This window comes from Aulostomus chinensis, chromosome 5 (genome assembly GCF_037954235.1).
Source record: "Aulostomus chinensis isolate RoL2024-O1b breed Wild chromosome 5, RoL_Achi_v1.0, whole genome shotgun sequence".
Taxonomy (NCBI): Eukaryota; Metazoa; Chordata; class Actinopteri; order Syngnathiformes; family Aulostomidae; genus Aulostomus; species Aulostomus chinensis.
Window position 1 is genome coordinate 28,868,824 of NC_141324.1, and position 16,737 is coordinate 28,885,560.

At 46.1% G+C, this 16,737-nt stretch overlaps 2 protein-coding genes across 9 annotated transcripts in view; one reads left to right on the top strand and one right to left on the bottom strand.

Moving 5' to 3' along the window:
* The window catches only part of LOC147262066 (ATP-dependent 6-phosphofructokinase, platelet type-like), a 31,698-nt gene extending 29,220 nt beyond the window's left edge, over nt 1-2,478 (top strand). For 6 of the 8 annotated variants that reach the window (XM_086204485.1, XM_086204480.1, XM_086204483.1 and 3 more), the window contains 5 exons: nt 19-80; nt 1,342-1,453; nt 1,566-1,665; nt 1,752-1,857; nt 2,053-2,478. In XM_086204485.1, coding sequence (XP_086060611.1) covers nt 19-80; nt 1,342-1,453; nt 1,566-1,665; nt 1,752-1,857; nt 2,053-2,209 — 537 coding nt within the window. In that variant the 3' untranslated portion in view covers nt 2,210-2,478. The remainder of the gene's footprint in view (nt 1-18; nt 81-1,341; nt 1,454-1,565; nt 1,666-1,751; nt 1,858-2,052) is intronic. The other 2 variants (XM_086204481.1, XM_086204482.1) reach the window with 1 other exon arrangement.
* Nucleotides 2,479-3,597: 1,119 nt separating this feature from the next.
* Nucleotides 3,598-13,528, bottom strand: pitrm1 (pitrilysin metallopeptidase 1). Its single transcript, XM_086204477.1, has 27 exons — nt 13,235-13,528; nt 12,701-12,806; nt 12,471-12,577; nt 12,225-12,376; nt 11,417-11,531; nt 11,238-11,334; nt 10,726-10,886; nt 10,364-10,490; nt 10,171-10,259; nt 9,703-9,831; nt 9,085-9,198; nt 8,892-8,988; nt 8,315-8,449; nt 7,955-8,093; nt 7,371-7,487; nt 7,149-7,278; nt 6,841-6,961; nt 6,447-6,523; nt 6,191-6,356; nt 5,743-5,843; nt 5,485-5,605; nt 5,180-5,230; nt 4,838-4,950; nt 4,593-4,718; nt 4,327-4,472; nt 4,090-4,192; nt 3,598-3,878 (listed from the first exon to the last, which is right to left on the bottom strand). Exons 1-27 carry the CDS (start codon nt 13,279-13,281, stop codon nt 3,785-3,787), a joined length of 3,081 nt encoding a protein of 1,026 aa, XP_086060603.1. The 5' UTR covers nt 13,282-13,528; the 3' UTR covers nt 3,598-3,784.
* Between the last annotated feature and the right edge of the window lie 3,209 nt (nt 13,529-16,737).

The following is a 16,737-nucleotide window of genomic DNA, read 5'->3' on the forward strand; positions in this document are numbered from 1 at the left end:
ATTTCTTGGTGTTTGCAGGCCAACGTGGAACATCTGACGCAGAAGATGAAGACGAGCATCCAGCGAGGCCTCGTGCTCAGGTGAGTGTCCACACACACACACACACACGGTCCACCTGCCGCCACATTTCTAGGCCACACTTGTTTGCTCAGCATTACCTCAGTTTACTATCCAGATAATTAATCCAATTGGCACTCGCACTGTAAATCTTTGAGGTTTAGTCATCAGTGAGGCATTTGTGTGTTTGACGTCTGTTCCACCGCACACACACGTAGCATCATGTGGGCTATTTTAGTCCACTGCACCAGTAAAGTGCTCCCAGCAGGACAGAGGTGTGTGGAAATAGGACAAGAATAGTTCTTTGGACAGTGTGTAGGTGACATTGTGCCTCTGCACCTGCATAATTTCTTTGTCACCACACACACACGCGCACACACGCACGCACACACTACTGCAGAGCGTTTTGCAGGTGGCAGCAGACACTTGAGTCTGAGGACTCAGTGAGTTTACGTGAACAGTTGCACACAGAACCGGACCTCTGTCACTGTTCTGGTACACAAAAACGTGCAAGAACCCATTAATCAACAAAAGCATGTCCCCCTCCAGAACATGAGGTGGCGCTACACCTCACAGTCACGTTTAGTCGCGTCACACTTGCTACAAGCTGCCTAAAACAAAATCAGATGCAACAATCCGATTGGCTGTTGGTGGAGGAACCATGGAGATTATCACTTCCTGTTGGACTACAAACATTCCTCATCCTTGACATGATCACTTCCTGTTACAAACTTACTTCCTCCCTGTGGCTCTCTACATTCCATCCATTTTCTATACTGATTATCCATTAAGAGTGGGGGGGTGGAGCCTATCCCAGCTGACTTTGGGCGAGAGGCGGGGTTCCCCCTGGACAGGTCACCAGTCTGTCTCAGGGCCATCAGGAGCAGTTAGGGGTTCAGTATCTTGCTCAAGGACACGGTCACTGGGGGAAGGGGGGATCGAACCAGCGACCCTTCCGTTGCCAGACGGCCACTCTACCTCTGAGCCACGCCACCCCCTTGGCTCTCAACTACAGACAAGTTGAAGTCATTTTCAGTCACAAAGATGGAACGTTAGTCTGACTTTGAAAAGTAGGAATTCAGTTGGACTGATAAGTTAAAAATCTAAACAGACGAAAACAACAAATCAACTTTTTTTGTGTAAAGTGCGGAGACGTTCTTGTTTGGTCCGATGCCGGTACTGGAAACCGTAGCATGGGTAGAACCTGCCTCCAAAGGAACCCGCCTTCTGGACAACTTCAGCTTTGTCTAACTGACCCTTAAATGAACCCTGTGACGTTTTCAGGAACGAGAACTGCAACGAGAACTTCACCACCGACTTCATCTACCAGCTGTACTCGGAGGAGGGCCACGGTGTGTTCGACTGCAGGAAGAACATCCTCGGCCACATGCAGCAGGTTCAAACGCACGCCAGCACACACTTTCTCCATAGTGATTAAACATCTGGAGCTCGTCGAAGTTTTAAAGTTCAAAATGTTAAAATTAAAATGTTTTCTTTTATTGTGAAAGGGCGGCGCTCCATCTCCATTCGATAGAAACTTTAGCACCAAGATAGCTGCTAAAGCCATTCAGTGGATCACACGGACGCTGAAGGAGTCTTACAAAGGAGGTGAAACGCTCGCCATTGTGTTCGGGGTGGTTGAGAGTTTGACCTTGTTGTCTCTGTGTAACGCATCATCCATGTGTTTGACGCAGGACGAGTGTTCGCCAACTCTGATGACACCGCCTGCCTGCTGGGGATGCGGCGCAGGGCTCTGGTCTTCCAGCCCGTGTCACAGCTCCGTGATGAGACCGACTTTGTGTAAGAAAAAAAAAATTACAGCCACAACTTTCACACGGTAACAGTTGAACTTCTCATCCCACATGAAGAGGAACGCCGCCTGAAGGAGGTGGAAACCAGGAACACGGTTTGACAGAGCGGGAACGTCAGACCCGATGGTGTCTGAGCAGGACCAGCGCGGCTAGCATGGTTAACCCTTGTGTTTCCTCTTTCCAGCCACAGGATCCCAAAGGAGCAGTGGTGGTTGAAGCTCCGCCCACTGATGAAAATCTTAGCCAAGTACAAGACCAGCTACGACGTGTCCGACTCTGGCCAGCTGGAGCATGTAACCCGCTTCCGAGCTAAAGAGAGCAAAACGTCGGCGGCCATCTGAACTGCCGCCATGCTGCCGGAAGAGAGCGTCACTCCAGAGCAGGGGCGGCGCCCACGCCGCTGATTGACTGCTACTTCAACAGATAGATTCTAAGGGGCTGTAGGACATTAAAGGTTATGTGTGCTACGGTCACTGCGTTTCTCAGAGGGGAACTATTTTATTTTAGGTCATGAAGGAAATTTGACCTCATTTGAGATTAGCGGTTGCCTGCCAGCTCAAGCTCCTCCAGCCAAGTTAATGTCAACTCTCAATATTATATATATATATATATATATATATATATATATATATATATATATATATATATATATATATATATATATATATATATATATATATATATATATATATATATATATATATATATATATGAAGTATTTGATTCAAGTTTTAACCCTGAGATGTAGCTCCAGTTTTTCACAGCTGAGTAGATGTTTAGCTTCTTTCATCTCTAAAGCACTTTGATCATGAACGTAACCACCAGCTGCTTCTAGAGTCTCACGACTGCACGCCATCGAGCACATCAACATGTTAACGCTCCTTTGAGTGTGTTTCCTGTTAACCTGCTACTCTGTGTGTGTGTGTGTGTGTGTGTGTGTGTGTTAGCGTGTATTGTGCTTTTGTGTCCATCCTGGGCTTTGATGTTACAAGTGGTGTTTTGTGAGTAGCCTGTAACGTGGTGGTGAAGGAAGTGGAGAGGAGGAAGCCGTCCAACGTCACTGAGTAATAAAGCTTTTACTGTGTTAACGTGATGACCACCGCGTGGCTTCTTCTTCTCCTTCTCCACTCAAACTTCAGTAGAAGAACCAGTCTACTTACTAGTTTTGTGGAATTACTCCGCGATACTGGAACTGAAGTAACCAGATGTACTCTTCGTATTCAGGTATTTGTAAAGAAAGATTAGAGTTTTTCCAAAAATACCCTTCCCAGATCTGGAAACAGCTTCTTTTTCCTTAAATTCTGTGACCCCCGGTGGGTTTTTCATGGCTGAATGACGAGGCAGTAAATTGTCTGATGGATGATAAGCTCCGCCCCCAAAACTCGTACTTGTACCGTTGTAGTACAGCCCTCAGTCCGTCTGCTCCGTCAGCCACTTTTTCTTTTCACTTCAAAACTCCATCTATTTACCAACTGCAGGAGCTGCGTAGGCATCAATTAAATAAATCAACCAATAGGGGTCCATCTTATAGCTTTCCGCTTAAGTCCCGCCCCCAAGACACAACTGCACAGCAAGTAGTTTACACTTGAACCTCCCGTCAGTAGAGTTGGTTTTGTTTTTCGCTCTCAAGTCCGTTTTAATTGCTATTTCTTTTCTTTTTGGGTCTTAAACACATAAAAGTGCCTCCATATTTTGGGGGTAAATTAATTTTTCTAGTTAAGAATTGAAGAATAAAGAGACGACTCAGGTTTTATATTCCAACGTGATGATGTATCAGCCACATTTCCATAAATTATGTACATCAGACGACAGCATGAGTCACAGGAAGAGTCAGAAATGACACGCGTCAGTCCCAGTCGTGTTGTGCGCTTCAGCTTTTGTGCCACTTGAGTAAAGAGGGAATACCTGCTGCTGCTTTACTTCACAATCCATGACGGATCTTTCTTGATGTTCTCGTTCTCTGGGCCCAGGATGGCGACGCCGCACGTCCTCCGGCCGACACCCAGGTACCTGCAGGAGACCGTCAAGAGTGCTCGGGTCACATTTCGGGTTTTTCATTAATCAGATATCATCGCCTCGATCGGCCACGTCTCTTCTTTGCTTTTACTAAATAACCAATGATGAATATTGGAAAACGTTACTGTCAGTTCAAGCTAACGGTGATTCACGCTGCGGAAGATTTTACAGGACTGCGGTTCCCTGTAGATGTTAAAGACGCTACCTGTCGGCGACGTCCACCAGGCCCTGATGATTGACAGCGAAGAGTCTTTCCCTGTGACTCTGCTTCATTTCGTCTGTGACGCCGCTGAGGAAGCGACTCAACCCTGAAACACAGTCAGCCATCACAGCGAAGGTCAGGAGCCGCCATCTTTGGCCACTAGCGTTTCTCTATTTCAGCATTCGTCCCAGTGTCAAGTATAAGTTTGGCCGACGGCAGGAACTGCAGCTGGAGTCTCACCTTTGTCTGAAGGAGCCACAGGTGAGTCGACAGCGGAGAAGATGGACAGTTTGGCTTCGTCAATGTCCTGCTGGGTGAACTGGCCCGACCTGGCCCAGTCCACACCTTTACGGAAGGCAGATAACGTCTGCACTGAGTTTGGATCCCTTGGAGGCAAAAGACGGAGAACGTTTAAGTTGCGGTTTCACTGGGAAACAGAAGCTGCGGTGACATCACACTCGTCTAGCTGTGGTGATGGAGAAGATTAGTGGTGAGCATCATCACACCTGTATGAGTAGAAGAAGAAGACACCACCTTCCCCCATTCTGGCTCCGCCCCCGTAGGCTCCACCCTTCTCTCGGATCTCCCCGTGGAGGAATTTGGAAGTCATCATCCTTGACAAGATGCGGAGACTGACGGAGAGAAGAGTGAGAAATTAACCCCAAAGACAAACCCTGATCAGGTGACCAAGGTGCTGAGCCCTGATTCTGTTTATCTCCAAACACGCCGTGGGCGGTACAAATGTGATCACCTGGCGAAATCCTCGTGGCCGAACGGTACAGCCCGTATGGACTCGCTGACAAAGTTGACAGGGAAGGGCAGCTGGAAGAAGGTTTTCATCGGGCAAGGCTGGAAATTCAGCTCCTGGGATGAATTGATTGGTGATTGATTGATGTCATCACATCTCGAAGTTCACGTGTAAAAGTACAACATACTATGCAACACGTGTGTGTGTCATTTAAACCACCATGACACCTGCAGCCCCGAGGTTCTGTTTGCAGTGCTCGGTGAACTCGGTGCAGTCGCGGTTTAAAGACAATGAGCCAAATGTGAAACAGCTCAATGTGGGAAGAAAAGGCTTCATTAAACTCACGGCAATGAGTTTCCTGCTCGGTCCCTGGTCCTGCCCCGGGTCCAGCGGCCTCTTTAATCAACAGAGAGCAGGAGTCATTCCCTCGCACTTCAGCCAGGCCTCCTACTGTCAATCAGCTCCACACCCAGACCAGAAGACAACAGACCCTTTGCTCCTCTGACAGAGCTACGCTAACACTTCCCAGATACTACTATTCATTGTGCTAAACTAACTAGCGTGGGAGGGTCTCTATCTTCTTGTCCGTCTCTGGAGGCGATGGACACCAAGAGGATCTACCGCAAAGTTGTTGAGTTCCTTTGACGTACCTCGGTAATGTTTGATCTCATGGCTTTACGCTCTCTCTTGTTTGCAGCAACGTCCCTCATAAAACTCTCCAGCTGACTCGCTGCGTCAGACATCTTTTGTGGAGTGGCATTGATCGCACACCTGTGTAGACCCCAGCGATCATCACGAGGGAGGAAATATGATGATACACGTGTTGAACGGATGTAAGAAAAAAAAAAAAAAACAGCAGACAAGTTCTCAAATCTGGCAGGGTTTTGGTGAACGGAACCTGAACCCACCTCATGTTGGAGGGGTTGAAAAGGTGCCTCTTGATCCTGGGGAGCGCTCGGATGACCTGGCCCAGGTCCGACATCTCTGCTACCCTCTTCATGAACTTCACCTGAAGGTCATATAATAAAACACTTCACCACTGAACAGTAGGTAGGAGTAGTAGCACGAGTAGTAGCACGAGTAGTAGCACGAGTAGTAGCATGAGTAGTAGCACGAGTAGTAGCACGAGTAGTAGCACGAGTAGTAGCACTCGTGATATCATGAGTATTAGAGTGTGTGAAAAAACCTGCATATCACAAGGTTGAAAAGCTTTAACCTCTAAACGTGTTTCAGTCCTCAGCTCAATGTTTTCTGTGCCTACCATCGTTTACATCAGCAGTTTTAGTCAGAGTACCACAACAAATTGTCTGTTTCTAACATGAAATAAAAGTACTGCAGGCGTCTACTGTTGGATACCTGGTCCATCCCACCAAATAACTCCTGGAGGTCTCCCGCTGGAGTCAGGTGACGGCCCGCCCGCATCATAGCATACATGTGACCAGAATAAGAGATCCCATTGGCCAACTCCTGCGCTGACATCATCACCAGCACCCTCAGACGCTCCTCGTCATCTAAATGGGGGCTAAGACAGAGAGGGTTTGCTCATTCTACTACAACGGTCACATGGAGAGAGCAGCTTAGCTTAGCAGCTAAGGGACGTGGGAGGACGCACCTGTTGAATACATCGCTCCACAGGTGAAACATGTGAGGCAGGTTCCTCTCCAGGCAGGACGAGGACAGGAGGACGCCCTGGAACACAGACACCACACACACTCTCATCCTGCTCCTCACAAACACTTTTCTCTAGACAAAATTCTCTGGTCACATTTGTTCCTTTCTAGGGAGGCAAACGGCTGCAGAGTATCCCAGCATGAGAGCAGACAGCAAAACTGGACCGTTAGCCACACTAGCACAGATTTACATATTTCTTTGAATTTAGACCAGAACCACATGCATCATGCTGACAGGAAGGACCAGGGATTAGTCCACCATCAACCTCTGCCAGGCACAGTCACAGTAGACCTTTCTGCGTTGCTAGGTAACAGCGACCCAGAGCTGGCACTGACCTGCTCGTACACGTCTATGTGAGTAGAGTCAGGGATGACCTGGGTGGAGGCAGACATGCCCCCTGTCCTCAGCTCCATCTGCTGGGCCTGTTCCCTGTAGTCCAGAGCGCCACAGCCCATCCTGATTATACACACACGCACACACGAGTCATGATTTAATCATATGATGTTGATACTAGAAGCTTTATATCCTGACACTCTGCCCACCCCTGACCACCATCTCACGTCCAAAATATCGGTTATCATCCCCAAAGCCAGACTCTTTTCCTCACCGTCCTCCATCTCTGTAGCGAGCGACTGAAACTCACTTGGTGATGACGCTGCAGAAGAGCGGCACGTACTGCCGGAGGTCCTCCGGCAGGGTGTTGAGACTGCACATGGCTCGGAAGTAGACCAGACCGTTGGTGGGCTGCTCGCAGTACTGCACTGGTACACCTTCTGCAGAGAGGAGAACACACAGGTGAGCTCACACTCTGCTGGAGCGGCGTGAACGCCAAATATAACCACACGGTAAAAGACAGTGAACTTGCCTGCGGTGCCGAACTGAACAGCAGTGATGGGTATGGTGGGCGCTATGTCGGATATTTGGAGCGCAGGTAGACAGGAGGCGTCCTGGGTTTGATTCTGAAGTGCCAGCAGCTCCAGACCTTCACCGAGCAGAAAGACCACAACACGTTAACACTCAGAGGATCCTTGAGTCTCAAGTTCCCGTTCATCAAAACCTGATTTAAGGCTGACGATCTCTGTCAACCCTCCTCTCCAGCAAGTACTTGAAATTCTGAGATCATACAAATTTCTGGGGAACAAATTCCAAACTGTAGAGAAATATTGTGTGAACTTTTTATTCCTCGTCCAACCTCCAAACCTGTGTTTCTGTGCAGTGAACAGAAACCTCTCCCACTGCGAGATGCTAGGTGTTAGCAACTCAGCTGGTACGAACAGATCTGGTCTAAAACATTCCACCATTTACCCCAGTCCTCAACAGCAGGACTGGTTTTAATGATCCCCTGTATGCAGATAGGCTGACATTAAGGTGTTTAACGGACCAAATACTGATGTTTTGTTTGCTTCTGGCATTTGGTAACACTTCAGGGATCCCGTGAACCACCCTGACCTTTCTCATAGATCTCCTGTCGGTCGCCGTCGGACAGAGCCTGGATCTTCCTCTGGAGCTTCTCCTCCTCCGATTTGGCCTGTTTCTCCATGTAGGCATCATCAGGGCTCATGGAGAGGGTCAGCTTGTGCATGTTCTCCTATGAGGGGGGTGGTGGGGGGTGGTGAGGGGGCGCCAATAATTCATTAACAGAGATGATGTAACTGAGTGAGTCTCATCAACTTTTGCTTGACACAGATCTTTAGTCAATAAAACCAAGTAACAGTAAGCTGTCAGCCAACAAAATAAAACACCTCATTCCTGCAGTGCTCCAGAGCAAAAGTATGAGTCCCGCCGTGGCTGGCGCACGCCCACACACACCTTAAAGTAGCGACGGACTTTGTCCTGGAGGAACTGAGGGTTTTCCTTCAGCGCTCGTCTGAACTTGGCGACGCTGTCACTGATCTGCAGCAGCTCCACAGGATCCCCGTCGTGGTTCCACGATGATGCTATGTACTGGTACCACATGGACACAACGCCACGGTGAGAAGAGACACCACGAAACACACAGGAACAGCAACAATGGAAATAATAGAAATCCATGTTATAATTCTTATCTCACACACACACACACACACACACACACACACACACACACACACACACACAAGCAGTCTCAGTTTAAAACTGATAATTGTAGGAAAAAACAGTGATTTCTGGAACAAGACAAACAAAACATGAGGAAACAAACAACAACAACAACAACTGGAGTTATTTAGGAACATTTAGGCTACAGGGAAAACTAACAAGATGCTAGAGATAGTTGAGCATGGCCTTCAGTCTGTGGTAACACAATGAATGTAATAAACAGATAAACTCTGTGTCTGTGTGTGTTTGTGTGTGTGTGTTTGTGTGTGTGTGTGTGTGTGTGTGTGGGGGGGGGGGGGGGGGGGCTCACTGAGGCCAGAGACAGGCCGAAGTTGGTGGACTGATGTTTCATTTGGATCTCGATCTTGTGGAGGACAGCCTCGACCCGCTCCTCCTCAAAGCCCTTTCTGTGACACAGGAAGAGGAGGAACAGAAATCTCAGTCACATTGGACGGGGGGGGGGGGGTCCTGACTCCTACGTCAGCCGCGAGTCGGGTACTTACTCTATAATGTCATTGATGGTTTGACTTATGATCTGTTTGACCTTCTCACCGTCCTCCTCAGCCATGCCCTGCAGTCCGATGCTGAAAGATGCCTCTTTGGTGCTGCCGTCGTACCTGAGGAACAGAAGGTGGTGGTGTTTCAGTTCGTCGTCTGCTCAGAATAGTAAACTCACACTGCTATTAGACGCCCGGAGGCATCTGAGGCACAAACACAGTCTCAGCAAGGAGATTCAGACCACTGATCGGTTTGGTGTCAACAGGGCTTAATTTTTCAAATCGGTTCAAAAAGACACAGCTGGGGACAAATTAAAGGTTGTTGAGACTTGAGAGACACGTCCAACTCTGGTGATGCCGCTTGTGCTGACGCTGCCGTTTCCTGAGAGTTGCCACACCTGCATACAGGTGTGTCACTGCCCCCTGGTGGACTGGAATCTCTACATTCTGATTCACGGAGCCCAGCCCGACATGGAGAGGTGAAATTAACTTTTATCGGTTCAGTCTGTTTTCCAGACCGACCATTTCCACACAAACACATTTTGTCAGACAAAATAAATCAAACCTTCTGACTTCTACTGTTAGTATCACTGAAGTTTTCATCTCCGGAGCTCATGTACACACCCAACGACTGAGGAGAAGTCCGTTCCTATTTTGGGTTCGATGAGAGCTTTGTAGAAGGGAGAGTTGGGCCCGGAGATCATCAGTGAGGACAGCAGGCTGAGCGTGAACCCTTCAAACGTGTCAGTGATGCTGCACAGAAAACAAAGATCACACAAACATTAAAGACGGGACAGCGTCACTCCTTCCTCACCTGGGGACTGAGTTAGCGCTGAGAAAGTTTCCTTTGCCAGGGTTTTTATCACGAAGTTATCATCTTTAGTTTCACCTCTAATCAATAACAGGGAGTTTTTTTTCCATCGGGGGGTGGGGGGTGGAGGAGGAGGACAGGTCTCGAGTAGCTGTCAACACAACTTTACAAGCCAACATAAATAACTATCAAGCAGGCAGCTGAGAGGAGCAGCATCTGTGGCTGTCTGACATTATCAGGAGCAGAAAGGCCTCAGCAGGATGAAGACGACTTAATCTTACTCTCCCAGCAGGTAGCTCACACACAGCGTGTTCTGTCTGGCTGGGTCTGGAGCCAGCGAGTCCGGGCTGCAGGTCATGTGATCCTCTCTCTGTGGAAACAAATGAAACAAAACAGCGAGATCAGAGACTCTCCAGCCACAGTGAACCACACTTGTAAATAACAGTTGATCTGACACGGAGTTCTGATGCTGACCGGACTGGACCAGTGCGGCTGGGGGGGGACCTGGGTGTCGGGGTCGATGCGCTCAAACTTAGACAACGCTTCTTCATCAATCTGCTTCAGATGCAGCTCCAAAGGCAAATCTCCATATGTGAAGAACCTGGAGGACGTATTAGCAACACCGTCAGGAATGTGTGTTTGTGCTGTGTTTGAGTCGCCATTTTGGGTGGCTGACTTGTGTGAAAGGCGGCATGCTGAGGAAGAAAAACACGCTCAGAGCAAATGGATTTGATTTCCCCACCAAACCTCGAACTTTACTGCTCACTCTACTAGTCTGACATTGACCTGGGACAATCCTCCTTGTCCAGCCCCGTGCGCGTGTGTGTTCACGTTACCTAGCGTTGCTGGGGTGGTAGTGTGTGGTGTGGAACTGTTTCAGCTGCTCCCAGGTGAGATCAGGGATAGCCAGCGGCTCTCCTCCTGACACCACCGAGTAGGTGTGGTCTGGATACAACTTGTTCTGGAGGTGCTGAGCATACAGACGCTCATTGTCTGACTGCAAGAAAACACACACACACACACACACACACACACACACACACACAATAAGAATGTCAGGCAGAATCCCTTGTGTCCTTTTTGACATTTTTGTAAAAAGACGATGGAATTCTAATGTTTGATTTCTACCATCGTCTGTGTCAAACAGGGACTGTCCCTTCCGTCTGGTAGGATGTTATTAGCACGCTAGGATTTCTCTGCCGCCCTGCTCTGCCTCATTTAGGACTGCAGTTTAACAAACACTTGACCTTTAGCAAGTATTATGCTGCAGGAAATATTGTGGTTTTGATCAAACTCCAATTAACAGTTGAGCACCAACAGGACAAATTAATGGGGGGGGGGGACTCACAAAGGCCCCCTTCATTTCATTGAACACCACTCCTTTAAAAACCAGAGGGGAGTTGGGATCAGTGGGGTTCTCGTTCTCCAGCCTCCAGCCCTCCTGCCTGGAAAAATACAGCACAGACACAGATCACACACAGATCTGATACCCCCAACATGGCTGCGTTGCCAAGAGCCAACACTCACAGGAAGTCCTGCTCCCGTAAACAAGGGAAGAAGACAGCATCCAGGTAGACCGACAGCAGGTTCTGGAAGTCTTTTCCATTCTGTGTTGAGAATGGATACATGGTGTAGTCGCTGGCTGTGGGTGAAGGAGCAAGTATCCAGGTTGGTTATTGAAGTATTTTAGGGACACATCAGACAATTAAAAAGGTACAGCTGGAAAAACACTGTCTTACAATACTACAAAACATTACGTATAGTTACATAACTGATGTCCACTCTATAGTAGATTAACTTTACTGATGTCAAGTACATAGAGTATAAACTATACTATGTCCACTATATAGTATATTTACTTTAGTTATGTCCAGTGTGTAATATATCAATTTATATCCAGTGTATAGTATATTAATTTTACTTATGTCCAGCATATACTATTTTTTCTTTACTTATGTCCAGCGTATAGTATTTTTCTTTACTTATGTTCAGCGTATAGTATTTTTCCTTTACTTATGTCCAGCGTATAGTATTTTTCTTTACTTATGTCCAGCGTATAGTATTTTTACTTTACTTATGTCCAGCGTATAGTATTTTTACTTTACTTATGTCCAGCGTATAGTATTTTTCTTTACTTATGTCCAGCGTATAGTATTTTTACTTTCCTTATGTCCAGCGTATAGTATTTTTACTTTCCTTATGTCCAGCGTATAGTATTTTTACTTTACTTATGTCCAGCATAGAGTATATTAACTCTGTTATTTACATTATAAAACTAAATTAATATTATCAAAGTATTAGACAATTTTGAGGGGTCCAATCCACGCTTGCGTACCTGTGAAAGCGTTCATGAAGGTGGACAGAGACCTGTTGAGCATCTTGAAGAAAGGGTCCCTGCAGGGGTACTTCTCAGACCCACACAGGACGGTGTGTTCCAGGATGTGTGGGACCCCCGTGCTGTCCATGGGGGTCGTCCTGAACTGGACACTGAAGCACCACAACACAGAGGTTCTTGCTCTTTAGTACACACCTGTGGTGCATCCCGGATGAAGGACACAAGGTCTTCAGAGGCGCGACCCACCTGAAGAGGTTGTTGGCGTCGTCCCGAGCTGCGTGAAGGTACTGGGCTCCTGTTTTATCATGACGCAACTTTACTGCTGTGAGAAACAAGTCAGGAACCGCAACAACCTGCAAAACAAAGCAAGCAGCTTGAAGGACTTATTTGTTAGTTGAACCCTGCAACGTTTAGACCAAAATCTGACTTAAAAGCTTGAACATGTCCGTCACAACACCCCTGAGTTCCGTGTGCACCTCTTTCACTGTAAAGCCGTGGACTTTTTGCCCCGGTTGGAACCGGAGGGCTTGCTCTCCTGCTGAAGTGCTCTTCAGCCTCCGTGGATGCTGCTGTCCCTTCAAACTGGAGGGAAATATTTCGAAAATAAATAAATAAATACATAAGTAAAACGTCCGAATTTACACATCACACACAAATGTTTAAAATAAAATTGTTGCCTTTCCAGAGTTTCCATGTGTTTATCAGCAGCATTTATTAACATAAATATTTTAATATGACAGCCACAGGTGAACTTTGCCAAGTTAAGGAAAAATTAATATTTCCAGAGCTCCCATTCCCCTCACCTTTCTTCCTGATGTCAGGAGCTAGCTACCCTCCACCAGGTGTGCTAGCTTAGTACCGGCTTAGCCAGCTAACGCCAGTAGTGTTGTCACACCGAACCGCCACCCGACATTTACGTTCCTCGGGTAGCTGACCAGCACCTGACATTTGTATTACTCACTATGATGACGCAGCAGTTCTAATTCTAACTTTACCGTTAGCTAACTCACCTTACATATCGAAGTTTCTGGAGCGCCGCCTTGGTTTGTCGAATCATGGTGGGGTCAGAGCCGTAGCACAACCACCACCTCCTCTACAACCGGCGATATAAAGATGCGGTTTTAAATTACTAGTGTCGGTTTTTTCATATTATTCCACTTGGACATCCCGTGCCTGTGTCCTCTCATGCCGTGCGCTGCTCGGTGACACACAGAATCGGTGGTGAACGTGAAAAATCACCACAGCAACTGCGCGACCGCAGATCTCTCAGACTGTCCTGCGCAGTTACAGCCATCCTCCCGCATTGAAGCTCTACGGCGGAGTCGCGGAGCAAATGTTTGGCACCCGTGGGTGGACCTAGACTCATTCTTCGTTCTCATTGGTTGGCCCGTGAAGAAGAGCCAACGTGATTGGCTGAAAGTGGTATTGCTAAGGTTGCCACGATGTGACCGTCGTGAGGCGTTTAAAAGGACGTACTTGAATTCACGGGCAGAAATTCAACCCCCTATTTACTTTTTGTCAACAATCACTGTAAGAGTGCCAATTTTAAAGGAAGTGTCGCCCTCATCGCTCATTTTCTGATTTCAACTGTAATTCGATGGCCTTCACCAGCAGATGACGCTGTTATATCACGTTTGGAAAAATAGACGCGCTGGCTGACGTGTGTCGGTTCTCTGACAGTTCTACTGTCAAAAAAATAAGAATAAAACAGTCAACACACATGAACACTTTTGAATTCGTCAACATTTTTTATGATCCCATAAATGGGTAGAGCCTCAAGAGTGAGTATTACACTCTTTTTAAATGAATCTAATTAATTAATGGGTGAATTTCTTTGTTATTGCTGGTTTTGGACGTACTCTGTTACATAATTCCACATCTATTTAGAACAAAGCCATGTTTAAATCTGTGCGGGCATAAACTACTGTACAAATTATCCACCAGTGTGTCCCTATACCTGTCCATTGTTTATTTGAACATTTGAGCTTTTAGCTTAATTCAGAGTATACAAGTAATGGGTTTCAAAACTAAACATAGAAACTTCATCGACATTAATGTCCCGCGTTCTCTTGAGGACACATGAATTCAACTGTTTGGGGGCTAAAATGAGCTGCTGGGCCCCTACTCAGCCTCATTCCAAGGCCTCCTGGTGTTTGTAGAGGTACTGCAGTTGGAGGGCAATTTACTTAGTAAGACATGGCCATAAATGTGTAAGATTAAGTGGATCATGTTTATATTAGTTGAGATATTGTGAAATTGTCCACCTAAGATTCTATTATTGCGTGTTAAACAGTCAGATGGATTAAACTCACCATTTTGATCATTTATAGCTTTTGTTGCTTTTGTAGATGGATAATTAATTTGGTCTGGTTTGCTGCAAACGTAGAACAGTTCCGTTTATAGAACTCAATTTCATTGTGCTACGCTAGCAAGCGTGCGTCTCAGCTTACGCAGCGCGCGTGGGAGAGCAGGGTCTCTGTCGTCTTGTTTGAAAAACCGGAAACGCAGCATTGCCCAACATGTCCGTCAGGTCACTGGTCAACCGAGGAGGAAGTCACAGCTGTGTTTTCAAAAGGAGCATCCTTACTGACAGTGCTGAGCTGCAAATACATCTGTCACAGGTGTGAATACCACAGCAGAAATAGCAATACAGAAATACGGTAATGCACGGAGCCTCAAAGCGGCCATAAGAAACAGGTTAACATTTTGTGGTCACTAGATCTGTGGCGAGAAGATAGAACCTGATCCCTCAATTTAATTCAAGATGTAACGTTCCTTCAATCTGATCAATTTGTGGCCATGAGAAATAACTTGTTCCCCTCAATTTTATTACATTGTGGCTACGAGATTTTACTTGTTCCCACAAATTAATCAAAGCTTGATTAAGATCATCAGATGGGGGGGGGGGGGGGGGGTCACCTTTCATGGTCATAAATCATCTAATCAAACTCTTGGAACAAATTAAAAGGTTACAAGTTATAAATTGTGGCCAAGAATTGATCAAATTGAGGGTTCATTTTATATCTACTGGCCCAAACTTGTATTTTCTTCTCCACCTATGGCCCCTCCAGGTGTCTGGAGTGGATAAACACAGTCTGGACAGTCAGTCCTTTCCTCGCCGCTCTGAGTGAAACAGTAGAAGGCGTTCTGGCGTTCTATTCAAGGATCTATCGAGGCACCCACGGCCATCTCTTGAGCTTCCTTTGACAGCATGTGGGAGATTCACCTGCAGCATGAATAGAAAGAAACGCCTTTGTGAGGAGCGTCTTCCAGCACTCTAGGCCGCCACTGATTGGTCAAAAACCTTGATCACACTAACAGGGTGTGAAACAGATGCTGCAAAAAAAAAAAAAAAAGAAGAAGAAGAAGAAAAGAAAAATCTTGAAAGCTGATTACATGAAAAACGACGTGACAAATTTAAGGTTTTTTTTTTTTTTTGGTCAAACTTTAAAAAATTGCTGGTAATTTTTTTTTTAACCACTATTTAAATTGTAACTGTACAACTCAAAATTGCAGGAGGTCTTTAATGTTTTATGTTGAGGATGAAAGAGATTTTTCACAATAAACCTTATTTAATGAATTTGTTGTGCCTCTGTTGCAACAGCGGATTGAGGTAAGACGTTATGCAGGAATGGGTCAATTAAAAGAGTAAAATACATTTTTCTTACATGGACATTCATTTGTTTTCGCTACGGCATGAGAGAATATGAAAGATATTTCCTTGTGCTTTCCTGTACAAAAATGCCCTTTGATTTATGTTTTTTATTCTGCATTTGTTATCAATTCTATGATGTGAAAAATTAGACAGTTGAAAAAGACATTTTTTAAATTTCATGGTGTATTTAAGGTCATCTGAAGGATTATATACAACTGTGTGTGCAGGCGCAAACTCCGCCGCCCTTGTTCTTTTAAAGCCTTTATTTAAGTTAACCATTAAATACACGATGTGCTTATATGCTAACCCTTCCCATACATCACCATTCACTGTGCTAAGCTAACTAGCGTGAGTCTAAGCTCCCTTATGCAGCTTGTCTGGCTCTGGGGACAATGGACAATAAGAGGATTTCCCAACAAGTCGAGTATTCCTGTAAGTGCTGTTTCCGCCAGGTAAATCCTCAGGCTTCTAAAGGGTCAGAACTGTCCAGACGCCGGTTCATCCAGGCTTAAGCGATCCATCAGTGTCAGATGGAAAACAAAACCCAGCCTCTCATTGCTTTGTTGCGCTTCTTGTCTTTTACAGCTTTGTTATCGTGTTAGTGACAGTTCGCTGAGCATTGATGTTTCAACCTGCCACATATTTTTCTAGTAATATGGCACAAAATGTGTGAAACAGAAAATTTGCCGTGGAGGCCTCTTCGTTTCAGTTGCATACAACAAAACATTTATTTTGCTGCCCGTAATCTCCACTTATTTAGAGACATTTAGAGACACCTGTACAGCCTCCTGGCAAATATTCACATAGGAATTATCCATGAAAAATGACCACACATCTTAGTTTTAAACACCTATGTTA